The sequence below is a fragment of the Dendrobates tinctorius genome, unplaced genomic scaffold (assembly GCF_039654945.1).
Source record: "Dendrobates tinctorius isolate UK_male_01 unplaced genomic scaffold, ASM3965494v1 ptg000315l, whole genome shotgun sequence".
Lineage (NCBI taxonomy): Eukaryota > Metazoa > Chordata > Amphibia > Anura > Dendrobatidae > Dendrobates > Dendrobates tinctorius.
Genome location: NW_027361982.1, coordinates 2,345,075 through 2,368,754, shown reverse-complemented (window position 1 = coordinate 2,368,754; position 23,680 = coordinate 2,345,075). Strand labels below are relative to the sequence as shown.

The following is a 23,680-nucleotide window of genomic DNA, read 5'->3' as shown; positions in this document are numbered from 1 at the left end:
CAGTTACTCTGATGTCACCTACTCTGGTAATGTCAGTTACTCTGATGTCATCTACTGTGTAGCGTCAGTTACTGTGATGATGTCAACTACTCTGGTAATGTCAGTTGCTCTGATGTCATCTACTGCGTAGTGTCAGTTACTCTGATGATGTCACCTACTCTGGTAATGTCAGTTACTCTGATGTCATCTACTGCGTAGTGTCAGTTACTCTGATGATGTCACCTACTCTGGTAATGTCAGTTACTCTGATGTCATCTACTGTGTAGTGTCAGTTACTGTGATGATGTCAACTACTCTGGTAATGTCAGTTACTCTGATGTCATCTACTGCATAGTGTCAGTTACTCTGATGATGTCACCTACTCTGGTAATGTCAGTTACTCTGATGTCATCTACTGCGTAGTGTCAGTTACTCTGATGATGTCACCTACTCTGGTAATGTCAGTTACTCTGATGTCATCTACTGTGCAGCGTCAGTTACTGTGATGATGTCAACTACTCTGGTAATGTCAGTTACTCTGATGTCATCTAGTGCGTAGTGTCAGTTACTCTGATGATGTCACCTACTCTGGTAATGCCAGTTACTCTGATGTCATCTACTGTGTAGTGTCAGTTACTGTGATGATGTCACCTACTCTGGTAATGTCAGTTACTCTGATGTCATCTACTGTGTAGTGTCAGTTACTCTGATGATGTCACCTACTCTGGTAATGTCAGTTACTCTGATGTCATCTACTGCATAGTGTCAGTTACTCTGATGATGTCACCTACTCTGGTAATGTCAGTTACTCTGATGTCATCTACTGCGTAGTGTCAGTTACTCTGATGATGTCACCTACTCTGGTAATGTCAGTTACTGTGATGTCATCTACTGTGTAGCGTCAGTTACTGTGATGATGTCAACTACTCTGGTAATGTCAGTTACTCTGATGTCATCTACTGTGTAGTGTCAGTTACTGTGATGATGTCACCTACTCTGGTAATGTCAGTTACTCTGATGTCATCTACTGCGTAGTGTCAGTTACTGTGATGATGTCACCTACTCTGGTAATGTCAGTTACTCTGATGTCATCTACTGCGTAGTGTCAGTTACTCTGATGATGTCACCTACTCTGGTAATGTCAGTTACTCTGATGTCATCTACTGCGTAGTGTCAGTTACTCTGATGATGTCACCTACTCTCGTAATGTCAGTAAGGGCAGAAGCACACTAGCGATTAAAAAATTGGTCCGATTTTGATGCAGGAAAGTCGGACGAGTGTAATGCATTTGTTATGCGAGTGTCATCCGATTTTTTACACCTAGCATCTGATTTACATCCAAATGCAGTGCGATGGCTATCAGACTGCAATGCGATTTTAATATGAGCTTTTACATAGAACATTTCTCCAAGTCATTTACACATCATTTTAAAACAAAATATTCTTCAAAACATATATATACTGTATATTATAGATAAAAAATAAGAAACAACAGCACAGGAAAAAGTAGGGTGCAAAGCCTCTCAGGCACATACCAGTCCTTATGAATAAAAAATCAAAAAAGATGGAGGCTGCACACCATATGAAATTTTAGAAAAAAGTGTTTTTTAATAGCCCATGTGGTGACGTTTGGGTCTCAAGTGCAGACCTTTCTCAAGCTATATTATAGATAAATAGATAGATTAAGAGCCAGCAAATGATCTGCCGAGTACAGTATAGAATAGAATAGGTTATAATGAAATAGAATACATATACACATAGAATCGGTGTGTGTGTGTGTGTATATATATATATATATATACTGTATATATATATAAATATATATATATATATATGTATGTCTTTATATTTCCTAGAGATATAGATAGAAGATTAGCCCTTAATTCATTTATCGGCTTCTGTAAAATCAATGCAGAAGCCGACAGGATAGGAGGCATGGTTTATATACAGTAAACCCATGCAGAACAGTTAGATTTAGGCTGAGTTCACACATAGCGTTTATTGCGTTTTCGTGGCGTTTTTAAACACGCGATTTTGCTGCGAAAATGCAAAACAAAGCGTCCCATGCAATCCTATGGCATTCCGCACATGCTGTGCTAATGCTGCGTATTTTTCCATGGCGGAATTGCATCTCGGAAAAATATGCAGCATGCTCATTATTTGTGCGGAATCGCGGGAAAATCCGCACACATAGGAATGCTTCATAGTAAAAAGTTGGTCACACTGGTCAAACACATTGTTTGACGAGTGTGACCAACCTGTCAATCAGTTTTCCAAGCGATGCTACAGATCACTTGGAAAACGCTAGCATTCTGCAAGCTAATTGTGCTTGCAAATCACTAGTTTTTCCGCTGGGAATACGCGGGAATTTAAAATGCGGATTTCTCGCATATTTCCCACGGAATGGAATTCCTGCAGAAATTTCTGCGGGAATTCCACACGTGTGCACATAGCCATATGGAAGTCAGTGACTAATACTGTTAGTAGTATGTGTGTGTAAAATCTGGGACCTGTATGTAGCGGTGACATCACTGATGATGCAATGCCTCACAGCCTGACCCGCGGTGAACTCTTTGAGCGTGGGAGAATGCCTGTTCATTTTCCCACACTGCATAGTTCAGCACGGGTCAGGCCTGCAGGGAGAGCAGACTCAGTGACGTCAGCGCTTGTCTATGAAGCAAGCGCTGGCATCATCTCATTCATTCTTCAGCGGTTTACAGCCGGCGTGGTCGCATTAGCACTACTGCTGGCTGTAAACTGTATATGTCCCCAGATATGGATTACAGCGTGGGACTGTTCGCCGGACAGGTATGGTAGATTGTTGTTTTTTATTTTTTATTTATTACAGGAGATCGAGGGCATTGTTTGGATTAGCAGAAGAATAAAGATGGCAAAACTGTGTGTTCTTTCGTTTCATTAAAATACTTTATTCTGCATGTGTGTGTTTATTTAACCCTTTACAAACTTTAGGATTAGTAAAAGATAGGTGTCTTATTGACACCTTCCCATTACTAATCAGGGCTTAATGTTACCTTACAATACAAAGGTGACATTAACCCCTTATTACCCCATATGCCACCACTACAGGGCAGTGGGAAGAGAGAGGCTAAGTGCCAGAATTGACGCATCTTAGAGATGCGCCTTTTCTGGGGTGGCTGAGGGCAGATGTTTTTAGCCGGGGGGGGGGTAATAACCATGGCCCCTATCTAGGCTATTAGTATCTGCCTTCAGTCACTGGCTTTCCCTCTCTGGCGCAGAAAATTGTGCGGGAGCCCACGCCATTTTTTCCCGTGAATACATTCTTTTATTAAATAGATACAGGTCCCAAATTTTACACACACATACTACCAACAGTATTAGTCACTGACATATATAAATATAACTGTTCTTTCAATGGTTTACTGTATGTAAACCATGTGTCCTATCCTGTCGGGTTCTGCAATGATTTTACAGAAGCCGACAAATGAATTATCTGCTATTCTGCTATCTATCTGTCTTTGAAATATAAAGATATATACTGTATATATGTGTGTGTCACTGACATACATATATATATATATATATATATACCTATTGTATGTGTATATACGTATTCTATTTATTCTTTTGTAACCTGTGAGTGTGATTGTACTGTATAGCCGCATATGAATTGCCGGGTTTTCAAAGGACACCGGTGCGTAAAAATCACTCGCATGGTACGATTGCTGTGCAAGAGCTGTGCAATTTTTTATTGCACCCATTGACTTCTATTGCGAGATGCAATCCGTTTTCTGATGACAATCGCAGCATGCGATTTTTTTCCAGCCCGATCTTGATCCGGAAAAAAAACGCAGATGAGCACACCATCATAGATTAACATTGGTCCGAATTCAATCCGATTTTTTATTGGTTTGAATTCGTCCGATTTCATCGCACGTGAGCATGAGCCCTTACTCTGACTATGTCACTTTCTCTGGGTATGCCAGTTACACTGATGATATCACCTACTCTGGTAATGTCAGTTACTCTAGTAATGCCAGTCACCCTGATGATGTCATCTACTGCATAGTGTCTGTTACTGTGATGATGTCACCTACTCTGGTAATGTCAGCTACTTTGATGATATCACTTTCTCTGGGTATGCCAGATACACTGATGATGTCACTTATTCTGGTAATGTCAGTTACCCTGATGATGTCATCTACAGCGTAGTGTCAGTTACTCTCATAATGTCACCTAATTCAATGATGTGACTATCACTTGGTACAATATTAACACTTCGGGTAAAGTCACTAACCCTGCAGCTATCATTAATCCTTACAATGTTTTATGTGTGTCTAACTAGACGGAGCCGAGGACCCGACTCAAAGAAAAATATGAGAGAAAAGATCAGATATGTCAGGAATCATATTAACATTCATATCCAAGGATCACATATTTTCACTAAATAATATTTATGTTGTTGCTTAGTTTTGTATTGTATTCCTATGCTGTTTTGTATTCTGATTGTAGATTTTTTTTGCTATTTTTTGTACGATCTTAAGACGTTCCTGTCTAGGCTGGTTCTGCCTTTAGGGCACAGAAGAAAAAGAGAAATGGTTTCAGAATCATTGAAACTGTGCCAGTTGGAGGAGCGTTAGATTAAAAAAAACAGCGAAGATCACTCTTTAACACATATCTATCTATAGGTTGGTCTCCATGAAAATTGAAGTCCATGGTGCTTTGAGTTGGCTATCAAAGAGTCTTGTAATTTTGGGCTTTCCCTTTCATCATACGTGGAGGTTGTAGCTGCCTGATCTACAATCTCGAGCTCCCATGGGAACCCCAGTTTTGGACACTCGGGGTGACTATGGAGCGTGTGACATGAACATGAGATGCCGTGCATGATTTGGGGTGCACTCCTCCACTCATGTATAATTTTGGGGGTGGGAAGGTACCTGTCGAGCGCTACACACACACTTTGGTGCGACATTCGCTGCCGATGTGGAGGTTACAGACTCCAAGAGGATTTAGTGATTGCTTATAATCTACCTAGAAAAATAAAGCAGCAAAAGTCGGAAAAGTGGAGACAAAGAGATGATTTATCACACGCTTCAGTGAGAAGATTCGCTGCATCCTCCCTAGTGTTTCGACATCTCTGCGCCTGGTGCCAGCTTACCTTGACGTTTCCATGGTGATGCCAGGGTTCAGCGCTTACTATGGAAACAGCAAAAGGTCTGAGCCGCAACCCATTACACAATGGGCAGCCATTCACCATCAGCCATCGTCATGGCAACAGAGACCTGCTGTCTTTTGCTGAGCTTGACTGACTGTGAGCATCACCATGGAAACCTTTTTTAGTTCAAGCTTTGGCCTAATAGGGCCAAGACGAGCCAAAGCTGCCACCCAGGCTCCACCCCTAGAGCAGACATCACCTTTAAATTATTTCCCCTTCTCCCATTTGTTCATCTGGAAATTAAATAGGAGTCTTCAAGCAACATCCCAAGTGTAAGGAAAAAGACTCCCAAAATGGAGGGCTATCACACCCAGTGTGGCGCGAGACAACAAGTGCAAATTCCAAGTAATACACAAGTTCCAATGTCACAAGGAACCAGTCAGAACCACACACAGTCCAGATCTCTCCACAGTCACCTATTCACCTTTTCCCGGGACATAACACAAGTTTCTACATTCTATAATATTGTGAAAAATGTCCACTAGACGTCACCATACGCAGTAAATAATGGTCCCAAGGGGCAGATAAATCCCTACATTATCTGAAAGCAAGTTACAATCTATCACAGCATCACAAAAAGTCAATATTGTCACCAAAATAGCCAACCAATAACAATGTCAGCTTGTGTGCTTTACTGTGTGCGCCTTCAGGTCACAGTCCATAGATCACTCATGGTGTCCATCCGTCATATCCAAAGAGGCCAACATAACATTCTGCTGCATACAGAAACCTCAACATCCACCCCAAGAAGAGCTCTCCATGAAAACAGCCCATCCCCAGAGGAACTGTCGCTCATAGACAGTCCATCCCCATAGGAACTCTCGCTCATGGACAACCCATCTCCAGAGAAGCGCTCACCCATACAAAGCTCATCCCCAGAGAAACTCTCACTCATAGACAGACCATCCCCAGAGAAGCTCTATTTCATAGACAGTCCATCCCCATAGAAACTCTCGCTCATAGACAACCCATCCCCAGAGAAGCGCTCACCCATACAAAGCTCATCCCCAGAGAAACTCTCACTCATAGACAGACCATCCCCAGAGAAGCTCTATCTCATAGACAGTCCATCCCCATAGGAACTCTCGCTCATAGACAACCCATCCCCAGAGAAGTGCTTCCCCATACACAGCCAATAACAAGAGAGCTTCCATAGACAGCCCATCCCCAGAGGAGCTGTCGCTCATAGACAGCCCATCCCCATAGGAACTCTCGCTCATGGACAACCCATCTCCAGAGAAGCGCTCACCCATACAAAGCTCATCCCCAGAGAAACTCTCACTCATAGACAGACCATCCCCAGAGAAGCTCTATCTCATAGACAGTCCATCCCCATAGGAACTCTCGCTCATGGACAACCCATTTCCAGAGAAGCGCTCACCCATACAAAGCTCATCCCCAGAGAAACTCTCACTCATAGACAGACCATCCCCAGAGAAGCTCTATTTCATAGACAGTCCATCCCCATAGAAACTCTCGCTCATAGACAACCCATCCCCAGAGAAGCGCTCACCCATACAAAGCTCATCCCCAGAGAAACTCTCACTCATAGACAGACCATCCCCAGAGAAGCTCTATCTCATAGACAGTCCATCCCCATAGGAACTCTCGCTCATAGACAACCCATCCCCAGAGAAGTGCTTCCCCATACACAGCCAATAACAAGAGAGCTTCCATAGACAGCCCATCCCCAGAGGAGCTGTCGCTCATAGACAGCCCATCCCCATAGGAACTCTCGCTCATGGACAACCCATCTCCAGAGAAGCGCTCACCCATACAAAGCTCATCCCCAGAGAAACTCTCACTCATAGACAGACCATCCCCAGAGAAGCTCTATCTCATAGACAGTCCATCCCCATAGGAACTCTCGCTCATGGACAACCCATTTCCAGAGAAGCGCTCACCCATACAAAGCTCATCCCCAGAGAAACTCTCACTCATAGACAGACCATCCCCAGAGAAGCTCTATCTCAGACAGTCCATCCCCATAGGAACTCTCGCTCATAGACAACCCATCCCCAGAGAAGCGCTTCCCCATACACAGCCCATAACAAGAGAGCTTCCATAGACAGCCCATCCCCAGAGGAACTTCTCATAAACAGCCAATTCCCAGAGGAGCTCTCTCTAAGAACAGACCATCCCCAGAGGAGCTCTCCCTCATAGTCTATCCCCAGAGGAGCTCTCATAGACAGCCCATCCCTATAGGAGCTCTCTTTCATCGACAGCTCATTCCCATAGGACCTATCCCTCATAGACAGCCCATCCCCAGAGGAACTCTCTCTGAAACAGACCATCCACAGAGAAGCTCTCCTTTATAGACAGCCCATACCCAGAGGAACTCTCCTTCATAGACTACCCATCCCCAGAAGGTCTGTCTCTCATAAACAGCCAATCCCCAGAGGAGCTCTCTCTGAGAACAGACCATCCCTTGAGATCTCCCTCACAGTCTATCCCCAGAGGAGCTGTCCCTCATACACAGCCCATAAACAGAGGAGCTGTCATTCAAACAACCAAACACCAAAGGGGCTCTCTCTGAGAATAGACCATCCCTAGAGGAGATCCCATTCACAGCCTATTAACAGAAAAGCTCTCCCCTATAAACAGCCCATACGTAGAGGAGCTCTTATAGACAGCTCACCCCCATAGGAGCACTCGCTCGTAGACAGCCCATCCCCAGAGAAGCTCTTCCCCATTGACAGGCCATACTAAAAGATATCCCATAGACAGCCCTTCCCAGAGAAACTCTCCTTCATACACAGCCCATCCCCAGAGGAACTCTTGCTCATAGACAGCCCATTCCCAGAGAAACTCTGCCCCATACACAGCCCATATACCAAGAGTGCTCTCATAGACAGTTTATTCCCAGAGGAGCTCTCCCTCAAAGACAAACCATTCCCAGATGAGCTCTCCCTCATAGCCCATTCCCAGAGGAGCTTTCCTTCATAGACAGTCCATAACCAGATGAGCTCTCCCTAATAGACAGCCCATCACCAGAAGAGCTCTTGCTCACAGATGGCCATCCCTATAAGGGCTTTGCATCACAGACTGTGTCTGCATTCTGGTATATTTGCCTCTAGATTATAACCTCAGGGTATTAGGGTTCCTCAGTTTTCTTCCAGTTATAATTTCTTTCTGTTCTAAAGCATCATCTTCAGCTTTGCATAGTGTAAGTATATACCCCTTGTTGAGTCCATAGATCAGATTGGACCTCCCCAACCCACCTTTCTCTACCAATGTACACACATAACAGACAAGAGAGTTGGCATGTCCATAGCACATAGACAGACAGACCTGGGTAGAAGTCTTTAGACTTGGACAGTTTGATGGTGGCCCCTGTTTCGCGCTGAAGCTGTACAATTGTTTGACCTCCTTTTCCGATAATGGAGCCAGCAGCATAACTGGGAATCAGCACCTTCAGGAAAAGCTCACTGTCATCTCCTGAAAAATACAACACAACTCTGCTGTAACACATTTGAACAATGAAAATGACCAACATATTAGCCCTGCATGACCAACCTGGTTAATTATCCTGCTTAATGTCATATATAGAAGATCTGTCAATTTTCCTGTGTGATGCAGGAAGTAGGTGTCTTCCAGGCAGCCACATTTGCCGTCCCCGGAAATGGGATTCAGCCGTTCTCTTTGACAGCTGTCCAGTGGACAGTGGACTCACAGAAGGTGTAACACACCGGCTCCCAGAATTCAATTGTACTCTTGTCATTCAGCAGTGGGAATGTGTGAGGACACAGTATGGAGAGAGGGAAATGTGTGAGGAGACAGTATGGGGAGAAGTGGGAAATATGTGACCCCTCGGAAGAAGCTGTTCATATAGATGGATATCCACACTGGTTTGCCTCTTCAATATTTATTTTTATATGCAATGCTGTTGCCTACATCTCTTTAAGTACGTACCTGTATTGGTGTCCTCTATATCTTTTGTAGTTTATATACATGATACACATTCAACTGACGCTGTCCTTATAACCTTGTATGCATGAATCCCTCTAGATTCACTCTGGTTTCATCTACATTTTTGTTTTGCACTGTACACCACAGTGGTGTCTACCTCTGTTTTAACATCTCCTTTTAACTTTTTATCATTTTCTGTATTTTGTACTTTTCAATAAAATTATATTTTTAGCTCTTTTGTCTTTGGCTGGTGGGAATGTATTATATGCTATTCAATAAAATAATATATAGAGAATATGTCAGATCTCCTGTGCGGTGTAGTATATAGAGGATCTCTCAGCTCTCCTGTGTGGTGTAGTATATAGAGGATCTCTCAGCTCTCCTGTGTGGTGTAGTATATAGAGGATCTGTCAGATCTCCTGTGTGATGCAATATATAGAGGATCTGTCAGCTCTTCTGTGTGGTTTAGTATATACCGTACAGGATCTGTCAGCTCTCCTGTGTGGTGTAGCAAATAGAGCATCTGTCGGCTCTTCTGTGTGATGCAGTATATAGAGGACCTATCAGCTCTTCTGTGTGGTGTAATATATATAGGATCTGTCAGCTCTCCTTTATGGTGTAATACATAGAGCATCTCTCAGCTCTCTTGTGTAGTGTAGTATATAAAGGATCTATCCTGTGTGATGTAGTATATAGAGGATCTGTCAGCTCTCCTGTGTGGTGTAGTATATAGAGGATCTGTCAGCTCTCCTGTGTGATGCAGTATATAGAGAATCTGTCAGCTCTCCTGTGTGATGCAGTATATAGAGGATCTGTCAGCTCTCCTGTGTGATGCAGTATATAGAGGATCTGTCGCCTCTCCTGTGTGATGCAATGTATAGAAGATCTGTCAGCTCTTCTGTGTGGTTTAGTATATATAGGATCTGTCAGCTCTCCTTTGTGGTGTTGTATATAGAGCATCTCTCAGCTCTCTTGTGTAGTGTAGTATATAAAGGATCTATCCTGTGTGGTGTAGTATATAGAGGATCTGTCAGCTCTCCCTTCTGTGTGGTGTAGTATATACAGGATCTCTCCTGTGCTCCTGTGTGGTGTAGTATATAGAGGATCTGTCAGCTCTCCTGTGTGGTGCAGTATATGGAGGATCTTTCAGCTCTCCAGTGTAGTGTAGTATATAGAGGATCTGTCAGCTCTCCTGTGTGGTGCAGTATATAGAGGATCTGTCAGCTCTCCTGTGTGGTGTAGTATATAGAGGATCTGTCAGCTCTCCTGTGTGTTGTAGTATAGAGAGGATCTCTCCTCTGTGGTGTAGTATATAGAGGATCTGTCAGCCCTTCCTCCTGTGTGGTGTAGTATATACAGGATCTCTCCTGTGTTCCTGTGTAGTGTAGTATATAGAGGATCTGTCAGCTGTCCTTTGTGGTGTAGTATATAAAGGATCTGTCAGATCTCCTGTGTGGTGTAGTATATAGAGGATCTGTCTGCTCTCCTGTGTGGTGTAGTATATAGAGGATCTCTCAGCTCTCCTGTGTGGTGTAATATATATAGGATCTGTCAGCTCTCCTTTGTGGTGTAGTATATAGAGCATCTGTCAGCTCTCCTGTGTGGTGTAGTATATAGAGGATCTCTCCTGTGTGGTGTAGTATATAGAGGATCTGCCAGCTCTCCTGTGTAGTGCAGTATATAGAGGATCTGTCACCTCTCCTGTGCGGTGTAGTATATAGAGGATCTGTCAGCTCTCCTGTGTGGTGTAGTATATAGAGGATCTGTTAGCTCTCCTGTGTGGTGCAGTATATAGAGGATCTGTCAGCTCTCCTCTGTGGTGCAGTATATAGAGGATCTCTCCTCTGTGGTGTAGTATATAGAGGATCTGTCAGCCCTCCCTCCTGTGTGGTGTAGTATATACAGGATCTCCCTGTGTTCCTGTGTGGTGTAGTATATAGAGGATCTGTCAGCTCTCCTGTGTGGTGTAGTATATAGAGGATCTATCAGCTCTCCTGCGTGTAGTATATAGAGGATCTGTCTTGTGTTGTGTAGTATACAGAGGATCTGACAGGTGTCCTGTGTGGTGTAGCATATAGCGGATCTGTCATCTCTCCTGTGTGGTGTAATATATAGAGGATCTGTCAGCTCTACTGTGTGGTGTTGTATACAGAGGATCTGACAGCTGTCCTGTGTGGTGTAGTATATAGAGGAACTATCAGCTCTCCTGTGTGGTGTAGTATATGGAGGATCTCTCCTGTGTTCCTGTGTGGTGCAGTATCTAGAGGATCTGTCAGCTCTCCTGTGTGGTGTAGTATATAGAGGATCTGTCAGCTCTCCTGTGTGGTGCAGTATATAGAGGATCTGTCAGCTCTCCTGTGTGGTGTAGTATATGGAGGATCTGTCAACCCTCCCTCCTGTGTGGTGTAGTATATACAGGATCTCTCCTGTGTTCCTGTGTGGTGTAGTATATAGAGGATCTGTCAGCTCTCCTGTGTGGTGTAGTATATGGAGGATCTCTCCTGTGTTCCTGTGTGGTGCAGTATCTAGAGGATCTGTCAGCTCTCCTGTGTGGTGTAGTATATAGAGGATCTGTCAGCCCTCCTGTGTGTTGTAGTATATACAGGATCTCTCCTGTGTGGTGTAGTGTATAGAGAATCTGTCCGCTCTCCTCTGTGTTGTAGTATATAGAGGATTTGTTAGGTCTCCTATGGGGTGTAGTGTATATATAGGATGTGTCAGTTGTCCTTTGTGCTGTAGTATATAGAGGATCTGTCAGCTTTCCTGTGTGGTGTAGCATATAGAGGATCTGTCAGCTCTCCTGTGTGTTGTAGTATAGAGAGGATATCTCCTCTGTGGTGTAGTATATAGAGGATCTGTCAGCTCTCCTGTATGGTGTAGTATTTAGAGGATCTGTCAGCTCTCCTGTGTAGTGTAACGTACAGAGGATCTGTCAGCTCTCCTGTGTGGTGTAGCATACAGAGGATCTGTCAGCTCTCCTGTGTGGTGTAGCATACAGAGGATCTGTCAGCTCTCCTGTGTGGTGTAGCATACAGAGGATCTGTCAGCTCTCCTGTGTGGTGTAGCATACAGAAGATCTGTCAGCTCTCCTGTGTGGTGTAGCATGCAGAGGATCTGTCAGCTCTCCTGTGTGGTGTAGCATACAGCAGATCTGTCAGCTCTCCTGTGTGGTGTAGTATATAGAGGATCTGTCAGCTCTTCTGTGTGGTGTAGCATACAGAAGATCTGTCCACTCTCCTGTGTGGTGAAGTATATAGAGGATTTGTCAGCTCTCCTATGTGGTGTAGTATATATAGGATGTGTCAGCTGTCCTTTGTGGTGTAGTATATAGAGGATCTGTCAGTTCTCCTGTGTGATGTGTGGCGCCCCTGCGGATTCAGTTGCCACAGAGGTACTGCACCTTCTTCTGAGGTGTGGTACCCCACCATCCAGGTAGGTTGGAGGCTCCTGACCACGCTCCAACACTTGCATCCCACACAACACAGTAGTTCAGCAAAGCCACATTGCAGCTCCCTGCTTGGAGTGTAGCAGAGCACCTTTGGTGGCTCCCTGCTTGGAACACGAAACGTGCTGGGAGGCGGGTGGAGTTAGAATACATAAAGAGCGGGAAGGTGTAGGATTTCAGGAGTCAGTAGCCAGTTAGAGTCAGGAGAGTGAGGAGAGAAGATCTCTGGAGAGGGATGGAGGAAGGAGGTGCTGCAGCAGATCTCAGTGATCTGAGTCTGCTGGCACGGGAAAGGAAAGAAGGAGAAAGACTTTGAACAGAAACCTGATCTTCCATAAGAAGGAAAGACAAGTACGGAACGTAGGAGAAAAAGGGAACAGAGGACGTGGGTTAGGAGAGAACCCTGCCGAGAAGTTCTAAGCGCAAGGCTGGGGCCCGGTCCCCGAGGTTGCATGGATACTAATGGTCCTACAGCAGACACCCTTGGGTACAGTGAGCTGTAAATGCACTACTCCCATCTAACACTTGAGGGCACAACAGCAACTTGGATATTGAGCCGGGACTCAGGAGAGAGGAGTCCCCGAAGCAGGCTACAGCTGTCTGCCGTACAAGTAAGGTTCTTGGGAACATCTGTCAGGAGGAACTCCAGTGTAACTCAGTACTAGGAGTACTTCACTTAAAGGCGCTATAAGAGGAGACGTTCAGGAAGGTACATGTTGGAAGGGAGCATTCCATCTGATCTGGAGGTTGACTGAGTCCCTGACCCGGAGGAAACGGCACGGAGGCAGGCATCTGTGTGTGCTACGGACTGTGAGTAAAGCTTTGGAACTACAGGCCCTGGTGTCCTCCAATTATTTTGCGCCAACACACCCTGTACCATTACATCTGGGTACCAGCTTCCACACCGCCTGCACCTCTCCTCTGCCCCTACATCTACACTGCCCTGGGACTACAGCTCCGCCTGTTGGGAGCTTCACCATCTTGGCTGTAACACACCATCAGTCCCAGTGGACCTGCATGCAGCGTCGGCTCAACATCTCACTTGCCGAACACCACAGGTGGCGTCACAAACTATTCCATAAACTATATTCCACCATTCGATTCCCTTATTATTTGGGCGCCCAGGGCCACGGACCGGGTCACTGCTGCTGTGACACCTCCCGCTGACACCGGCCCGGTACCGAGTACCCCACAGCCCTGGGTGTGAGGGCGACCCAGATGCAGTATTTAGCGAATCTATCAGCTCTCCTGCGTGTAGTATATAGAGGATCTGTCCTGTGTGGTGTAGTATACAGAGGATCTGACAGCTGTCCTGTGTGGTGTAGCATATAGCGAATCTGTCAGCTCTCCTGTGTGGTGTAGTATATAGAGGATCTGTCAGCTCTCCTGTGTGGTGTTGTATACAGAGGATCTGACAGCTGTCCTGTGTGGTGTTGTATATATAGGATCTGTCAGCTCTCCCGTGTGGTGTAGTATATAGAGGATCTGTCAGCTGTTCTGTGTGGTGTAGTATATAGAGGATGTGTCAGCTCTCTTGTGTGGTGTAGTATATAGAGGATCTGTCAGCTCTCCTATGTGGTGTAGTATATATAGAATGTGTCAGCTGTCCTTTGTGGTGTAGTATATAGAGGATCTGTCAGCTCTCCTGTGTGATGCAGTAAATAGAGGATCTGTCAGCTTTCCTGTGTGGTGTAGTATATAGAGGATCTGTCAGCTCTCCTGTGTGGTGTAGCATACAGAGGATCTGTCAGCTCTCCTGTATGGTGTAGTATATAGAAGATCTGTCAGATCTCCTATGTGGTATAATATATATAGAGGATCTGTCAGCTCTCCCGTGTGATGTAGTATATAGAGGATCAGTCATCTGTCCTGTGTGGTGTAGTATGTAGAGGATCTGTCAGATCTCCTATGTGGTGTAGTATATAGAGGATCTGTCAGCTCTCCTGTGTGATGTATTATATAGAGGATCTGTCAGCTCTCCTGTGTGGTGTTTTATACAGAGGATCTGTCAGCTCTCCTGTGTGGTGTAGTATATAGAGGATCTGTCAGCTCTCTTGTGTGGTGTAGTATATAGAGGATCTGTCAGCTCTCCTATGTGGTGTAGTATATAGAGGATCTCTCAGCTCTCCTGTGTGGTGTAGTATATAGAGGATCTGTCAGCTGTCCTGTGTGGTGTAGTATATAGAGGATCTCTCAGCTGTCCTGTGTGGTGTGGTATATAGAGGATCTGTCAGCTCTCCTGTGTGGTATATTATATAGAGGATCTGTCAGCTGTCCTGTGTGGTGTAGTATATAGAGGATCTGTCAGCTCTCCTGTATGCTGTAGTATATAGAAGATCTCAGATCTCCTATGTGGTGTAGTATATAGAGGATCTGTCAGCTCTTCTGTGTGGTGTAGTATATAGAGGATCTGTCAGCTTTCCTGTGTGGTGTAGCACATAGAGGATCTGTCAGCTCTCCTATGTGGTGTAGCATACAGAGGATCTTTCTGCTCTCCTGTGTGGTGTAGCATACAGAGGATCTGTCAGCTCTCCTGTATGGTGTAGTATTTAGAGGATCTCTCAGCTCTCCTGTGTGGTGTAGCATACAGAGGATCTGTCAGCTCTCCTGTGTGGTGTAGCATACAGAGGATCTGTCAGCTCTCCTGTGTGGTGCAGCATACAGAGGATCTATCAGCTCTCCTGTGTGGTGTATCATACAGAAGATCTAGAAGCTCTCCTGTGGGATGTAGTATATAGAGGATCTGTCAACTCTCTTGTGTGGTGTAGTATATAGAGGATCTGTCAGCTCTCCTATGTGGTGTAGTATATAAAGGATCTCTCAGCTCTCCTGTGTGGTGTAGTATATAGAGGATCTGTTAGCTGTCCTGTGTGGTGTAGTATATAGAGGATCTCTCAGCTGTCCTGTGTGGTGTGGTATATAGAGGATCTGTCAGCTCTCCTGTGTGGTATATTATATAGAGGATCTGTCAGCTGTCCTGTGTGGTGTAGTATATAGAGGATCTGTCAGCTCTCCTGTATGGTGTAGTATATAGAAGATCTCAGATCTCCTATGTGGTGTAGTATATAGAGGATCTGTCAGCTCTTCTGTGTGGTGTAGTATATAGAGGATCTGTCAGCTTTCCTGTGTGGTGTAGCACATAGAGGATCTGTCAGCTCTCCTATGTGGTGTAGCATACAGAGGATCTTTCTGCTCTCCTGTGTGGTGTAGCATACAGAGGATCTGTCAGCTCTCCTGTATGGTGTAGTATTTAGAGGATCTCTCAGCTCTCCTGTATGGTGTAGCATACAGAGGATCTGTCAGCTCTCCTGTGTGGTGTAGCATACAGAGGATCTGTCAGCTCTCCTGTGTGGTGCAGCATACAGAGGATCTATCAGCTCTCCTGTGGGATGTAGTATATAGAGGATCTGTCAGCTCTTCTGTGTGGTGTAGTATATAGAGGATCTGTCAGCTTTCCTGTGTGGTGTACTATATAGAGGATCTGTCAGCTCTCCTGTGTGGTGTAATATATAGAGGATCTGTCAGCTCTCCTGTGTGATGTATTATATAGAGAATCTGTCAGCTCTCCCTTGTAGTGTAGTATATAGAGGATCTGTCAGCTCTCCTGTGTGGTATAGTATATAGAGGATCTGCCAGCTCTCCTGTGTGCTGTAGCATACAGAGGATCTGTCGGCTCTCCTGTGTGGTGTAGCATACAGAGGATCTGTCAGCTCTCCTGTGTGGTGTAGTATATAGAAGATCTGTCACCTCTCCTGTGTGATGTATTATATAGGGAATCTGTTGGCTCTCTCGTGTAGTGTAGTTTAAAGAGGATCTGTCAGCTCTCCTGTGTGGTGTAGTATATAGAGGATCCTATGGGTGCGGAATTGCGGCAATTCTTTTCAGAATTGCGGCGATTCCGCAAAAAGAATGATCATGCTGCGGAAAAATTAGCAGCATTAGCACAGCATGTGCGGAATGCCATAGGAATTCATGGAGTGCGTTCTGTATGTGTTTTTTAAGCGTTTTCGTGGCGAAAATCGTGGCAAAAACGCTTTAAAATCGCAACGTGTGCACACAGCCTTAGGGTTACGATTAAGGCTAGAATTAGAGATAGGGTAGGCTTGGTGTTACAGCTCTGGTTTTGGTTAGTGTTAGGGTTTGGATTAGACCTAAGTTTATGGTTAGAGCCAGAGGCGTAGCTAGAAGTTTAGCTCGGGGGGGGGCGAAACATTTGAATGGGCCCCTAACCAGGTAAACCTGATTGCAACTCAGCCGATGACCATGGTATTACTGAAAATAAATCTCTAAAATTTACCATGTTCTCCCTCAGTGCTACCTGATAACAGAAGCGGCCGTGGATCTAGGTGGGCTCTTTCATATGACTGGTCCCAGGGCGACGGCCTCTCCCAGTAGCTACGCTACTGGTTAGAGCTAAGGTTATTGTTAGAGGTAGGTTTAGAGCAGTGGTGGTCAGGGTTAGAGGTACTGTTATGTTTAGACCTAGATTTCGAAGAAAAGTTATCGTTAGCAAAACAGAAAATTGCAATGATTTTTAATTTCTTTATAATGCATAGTAATGATGAAAATGTTTAAAAAAATTAGTTATAATTTGTTGAAATAATTTTTTTAACAAGAGAATATTTTGAACTCCAAAAAAAGGTTCAAAGTGTAGGGATACAAAGAGGAATTCAAGGGGAAGAACCACATAGAGGGTTGTCATTACACAGAGGAATGTTGAGCATTAGGTAGTTAGAGGAGACATACATCATTATTCTCTCCAGCATGAAGCCCGGACCGGGGGCAGGAAGTAATAGGCAAGTCATTTCCTGCCATAGATGTTTGTGGTTGGAATTTCTTCTCCTCAAGTACAGGAGACATTTTCTCTGCCATATAATACGTTTAAATGAATGTAGGGTAACTTAAAAGATGTACAAGCCATATTTCTTTATAGACATGAAGCTGCTAAATGAGAGTTTCTTTATAAACTACCGAAGAATCTGTTACTTAACCCAGGAGCAGCTATCCACCTATCAACGCTGAGTTCTAGTGAACTACTTTGACATCATCACACAAGCCCTTTGAAGGCAGACTCAGGCAGCTATGTGCAGTATGGGTTTTCAGTAAGTTTTGCATTCAGTTACCACGTGCACTTCAGGAGTTTGTCTCATCATCGATTTTTCTCAGCTGGGGAATCATCTCTTTCACACCTGTTTGTTTATCATCTATCTGCATTTACCTCCTGGCTCAGTCCTGCGGTTAACCAATTGTCTGCTGTATGCATAACAATGTCTTTTCTGCTATTACTGATGCTGTTCACACTATTATGCTGCTGCTACAATTTGTAATCTTTTCTTCAAGCAAGTATTCAGTTTGCTTGTTCATCACTATTGCCTATAGTTTGATCATTGTATTTGTCTTCCATTTCACAATCTGTCTAATGAAAGCTTAAAACTCCACCATTTATCATTTGCTTGCTACATGTCCTGGACTGACTATACATCTATAGTTTCTGGGTATAGCACTCCTGGCAATGTCTTCTGTTGTTTCCTGCTACATTTGTATGCCTGCCTTCTAGCATACCTTTCTGTCCTGTTCCATGTTCTGTCACGCAAATCTTGGATGCCATGCCATCTCTTTTGGTCCATATTGCTCACCCTGACTAATAGCCCATAACAGAATGCCAACTGCTGATAGCGAGACACTATGGATGTCCACATATGACCAGAGACAAATGCCGATGGCCAGAAACTAGACAATTTAAGATGACGATAAATGTCCACACTGTGGGTGGCCAGAAACTAGACATGAACAGAGATGACAGCAGGTAGCCAAATACTAGAGGTAACTGCAGGTGCCTAAACATCATAAAGACCAGAAAAGAGCAGAGATAATTGCGGAAGTCTGGAAACAAGACATGAACAGAGATGACAGCAGGCAGCCGGACATTAGAGATGACTGCAGATGGGTGAAGGAAAGAGATACCAGAGACAACTACATACAGGTGTTTGGATACTGGAGATGATCAGAGATGACAGTAGGAATATGAATGCTACAGATGACCAAAGATGACTGAAGGTGGCCACACACTGCACAAGATTAGAGATGACTGCAAGTGGTCAAATATTAGAGATGTCCAAAAATGACTGCAGGAAATATAAAAAAAGATTTTCTTTGTGTCCAGGTCATCGCATTTTTCTCAGTCTCAGTTCGTATCCCTCTGTCCTCTCCTGACTTCACTGTCCTATATAGAATCCTCTGTGTCATGCAGACTTTGGTGCCTACGTTCAGACTCCTCTGTCCCCTCTGGACTTTTCTGCCCTATGTAAACCCATTGCCCCTTCCTGTTCAATTGGAATTTTTCTTACCTATTTTGACCTTCAGACTCCTTTATCCCACCTCTAGGCTCTTCATCAGTCTCATTACCCTCCCAGCTTCCCCTTATTCCTCCAAACATCTCTATTCTCTTGTAGATACCCAGACTTATTTGTCCTTTCTGGAACCCTCTGTCTAATTCAGGCTCCTCTAATATCTCCAGACACCTCTATCCTTCGAGAACTCATCTGTCCTCTTCAGACTCTTTTATTCCCTCCATACCCCTCGCAATATCTGAAGCCCTCTCTATTCTTTCCAGACACCTGTGTCCCGCTCAGTCTTCTTTTTTCTCAAGTGTTCGTTTCTCCTAACTTTATAATACACTCGTTTTAGAAAGGGCAGAAGTCAGCTAAAAAACAAGATAGCTTGCGGATTGAATGTTCTTGTTAATGATTAGTTCACATATAGTTTGCATCGGCCCATGTAAATAAGGCTCTTAGCCAAGTGCAAATTGACTTTTCAGCACTCGTTATAGCCAGAAATCTGGCCCTACAAATGTCCTCAAATGATGAGTAGAAGTATGGTTGAGAAGTCTTGTGTACTAGAACTAAGATCGCTGTTAGAGTTAGTACTGTATTTAGGTATGCTGGGTGGAGGAGTTAGAGGAGTGTGAAAGGGACAGAGTGGTCTGGAGATGACAGAGAAATCTGGAAGGGTTAGAGGGGTCTGAATGAGAACAATGGGGTCTAGTGGGGACAGATGGACCTGAAAATGATAGAGTAGTTTGGGGGAGGACAGAAGGTCTGGAGAGGACAGAGGACTTTGGAGGTGCCAGAGGAGTGTAGCAGAGGATGAATGGGTTTGGATGTAAACAGTAGTTTGGAGGGAGTAAAGGGGTCTGGAAGGAACAGAGGAGTCTGGTAGATGACAGAAAAATCTGGAGGGGACTGAGAGGTCAAGAGAGCAAAAGAAGGTCTGGAGGTAACAGAGGTGTCTAGAGGAGGATAGAAGGCTTTGAAGGACAGAGGACCTTGGAGGGGGAAATGGAGTCTGACTGAGGACAATGGTGTCTGGTGGGGACAGATTATCATGTAAGGGACAGAGGAGTTTGGAGGTGACAGAGGAGTGTGGCAGAGGATAGAGGGTTTGGGCTCTAAACAGTAGTTTAGAGGGAGTCAAGGGGTCTGGAAGGGACAGAGGAGTCTGGAGGATGACAGAAGAATCTGGAGGAGACTGAGGGGTCTAGAGAGGAAAAGGGGAATGAGGGAACAAAGGTGTCTGGAGGAAGCTAGAGGGATGTGGAAGGACGGAGGACATTGGAGGGGGCAAAGGGGTCTGGAGGAGAACAGAGGAGTACGGAGAGGCAAGAGGAGTTTGGAAGAGGACAGAGGGGTCTGAAATGGTCAGACGAGTCTGGTAGCATTTTTCCCCTCTCCTGACATGTATGGCGAGCTGAGCCAAGAGTTCAGGTACATGTGGGAGTCAGGAGAGACAGTTGTCAGCTAGACAGACAGCTATACACCGTGTATCAGCGATTGTGCATGAAACTATCGCTAACCATACACATGAGCTGTTCACATATCCATGGTGAGATCTGCTGATAATATGGAGTTTATGGTGGTCGTACACATAACATTAACGGCAGATGCTACTAAAATAAGCTGGATCTGCCGAAGATCTCCAGCAAAATATTGCTTGTCTATGGCGTCTACTACACCTGTCCTCTCTGTCACCATTGAAAGGAAGCAAATCCCCCTCAAGGAAAAAAAACAAGTCATCACAGCAGAGGCGGGACAAGCTCTCTTTGTGTCCAAGGCAGGGGGGTTAGAATAACGCCCCCCAGCTATGACAGTCGCTCAACCATCAGCAGTGATTTGTCCCTGCTGTCCACGTCTGTGCCAGTGACGTCAATATATACAGAATATGTCTCATTATTCTAATTCAGCGGTAACCTTGTCTAGATGACATTCTTCATGTGGGGGCAGATTTATGAAACTGTCCAAAAAGAAAAATGGTCTCTGTTGCCCATAGCAACCAATCATAGCGCAGCTTTCATTTCATATTTTTCTCATGACAAAAGAAAGCTGCTCTGTGATTGGTTGCTATGCACAAATAAAGACAGGGTTGCTTTTAGGCAGCTTCAGAATTTGAAATCTGTCCCCATAATGGAGTCGTAACAGGTCTCCCCAAAAGATTAAGATGTAACTGAGACACCAGGAGTACTATGTGACCTAATCATCCAAAGGGCCTTTTGCATAAGGCGACGATCATGCAAACGTTTATTCCCCATCATTTCCCAGTGTTAAACTGCAATTTGTCGTTGATTGCTTCTTTTATGTGGGCACAAAAATTTGCTTGGTCGAGAGCAGATCCCTCGTCTAAAGAATAGTGATGGGAAAATGAGAGTAAATGAGCCTCGATCGATTTCCTATATCGTCACGAGCACAGGGGGTTAACTCCTGAGGTACAATAGGCGTTCTGCCTGTCACATCTTTGGTTTCGAGGCAAGGTTCCTACCCAGGCCTGCTCTAGTAAGGCTCTGGCGTCCATATCTCCTAGTATTCCATTAGCTTCCTCCCATCCGTTCATTGTAGGTTTGGATGATCGGAGTTCGTGCTACTTTCTACCTATTCTGGTGATGGGTATTTGCGTTTGTTGCCCCTCATGTGCAGGATGAGATTTGGTGGAACAAGAAACTTTAACATCTACTTGGAGGCCTGAGCCAAGCACCATATGATCCTCTGTTTTTCCAAAAATGGGAGCTCTAAAAGATCCAATGTGCCACCCAGGAGGTTTGTTTTCAAAATATCCTTATCCCCATTCTCTGGAAGATCAGATATCAGTGATTCCCCCCAAAAATAAACTTCAAGAAAATGAAATGTTGTGGTGGAATTAGTGGAATTTACTGAGGATATAAAAGCCCTGAGGGTCCACAGTGTGAAGACAATGGAAGGGTTAATGAATGGAGATGAAATGGAGGAGGTTGCACCATCCTGTCCATGACGTTCTACCGAGGATCAGCAGCAAAATGACAGAAGGAAAATGCATATCCTGGACTCAATCCCTCAACATCTCCATCGCGTCAAAACTCTCCCATGTAGAGCGAACAAAGATCAATGTCATCGGGTCACAGCCGCCATCCTACAACTATGACCCTAGAGCTGAGGTTCTGGTTCAAACTCAGTAGCCACCCAGAAAAATATACCTCATGATTGTGTTGTCCTATATACCACATATCTGGACTGACCTGCTGTGTTCGACCTCTTGGTGCTGGACGCCTCGGTTGGGGTCTCCAGGGGTCTCTTCCTTGAATCTGAAGCCTCCGTCTCCATCTGTGGGTTTTGCTGCTGTTGTGCAGGAGGATAAGGAGTGTTCTGATGAAGAGACCCTCCAGCCATTGTGGCCCTAGAGGCAGCAACTGAGGAATAGAGACTAGAAGAATGGAAAGCAGAGTGGGGGGCGATGAGGGTCTCACAGTGCCATTAATGTAGAAGGTCTCCTGGGCTGTGATGATGGCGGAGCCCCCGGTGTGTGTCCTCCCTGCCTCTCTTACTGCTGTTTCTTCATTTCATATTATCCCTCCCCCACAGCTGAGGACAAAAAAAAATCAGGGATGGAAAAGACAAAGGGAGGAAGGAAATGGGATGTGAGAGGGTTTATACGGAGAAGAGGATGAGAGGGGGAGGGGGCTGCAGTGAAGAGGGGATGCAAGATTTGGGGGGTTCAGTCTGATCAGATTCTGGATTTAGGATGAGGGGATCAGTCTTGTATGAGGCACAAAATTAGCATCTCTATAGAAGGAGCTGAGAACAGAGGGCCAGGGGCTGACGTCAGGATGCTGAGCTTGGAATTGGATGGGAGCTGCCCCCTCTTCACACACCCCCAGCCCCTGATAGGCAGATGCTCTCCAGTCTTTATTCTAAGGATGAGGATAAAACAGCAAGTGCATCCTCCACCAAGGCCGAGGATGAGGCAACAGGACTACTGCGCCAGGCCTACACAGTAGTCATAGTCTGGGGGGCACAGTGTTAAAGGGAATCTGTCACCCCTTTTTTGAGATATCATATAATGATATCATTCAATTATGTGTCACATAAGGATTCTCTTAGTACTTTTGATCCCCCTGATCCCGCACCTTTCATGCATAAATACCTTTTTTATATCGGTTCAGATGTATGTAAACTGCCGCTGTCCAGTCTGCTGGGCGGGGCTTATTCACCTGCTCCCCCCCCCCCCGTCTTGCTCTACGCATTTTTTCTTGTGTAGAGCAAGACAGGGAGGGGGGAGCAGGTGAATAAGCCCCGCCCATCGGACCGGACCGTGGCAGTTTACATACATCTGAACCGATATAAAAAAGGTATTTATGCATGAAAGGTGCGGGGTCAGGGGGAAGCAAAAGTACTAAGAGAATCCTTATGTGACACACAATTGAATGATATCATTATATGATATCTCAAAAAAGGCGTGACAGATTCCCTTTAAGAGAGGACAAAATCTGAGGGTTAATAGTGTCAAAGAAAGTTACAGTCAAGGGAAGAGTTAGGTATGACAAGTGGTAAAAATCTGTGGTGTTCACAATAGCTAAGGAGGTCACAGTGTTAGGTGTAGTCTAAATCTAGGGGATACCATAATCAAAGGAGGTTAAATTCTGGGGAAGGTCACAGTTTTGGGGTGGTCAGTAGAAAAAAAAATCATGGTCAAAAAGTCTATGTCTGGTGGAGGTTACAGTGGTGGACATAGAATCTAGGGTTGTCAGTATAGAAGGAGGTTACAGCCCTGTCAGAGGTCATAATCTGAGAGGTCACAGTTTGGGGGAGATCATAGTTTTAGAGCAGTCGAAACCAGAGCGTTCACTGTAT

General features: G+C 44.8%; 1 protein-coding gene across 1 annotated transcript in view; it reads right to left on the bottom strand.

The window, feature by feature from the left end:
• Positions 1–22,647, bottom strand: part of LOC141073807 (RNA-binding protein Nova-2-like) — a 40,135-nt gene extending 17,488 nt beyond the window's left edge. The window contains exons 1-2 of the mRNA XM_073561252.1: positions 22,069–22,647; positions 8,465–8,611 (exon numbers count right to left, since the gene is read on the bottom strand). Coding sequence (XP_073417353.1) covers positions 8,465–8,611; positions 22,069–22,219 — 298 coding nt within the window. The 5' untranslated portion in view covers positions 22,220–22,647. The remainder of the gene's footprint in view (positions 1–8,464; positions 8,612–22,068) is intronic.
• Positions 22,648–23,680: the final 1,033 nt, after the last annotated feature.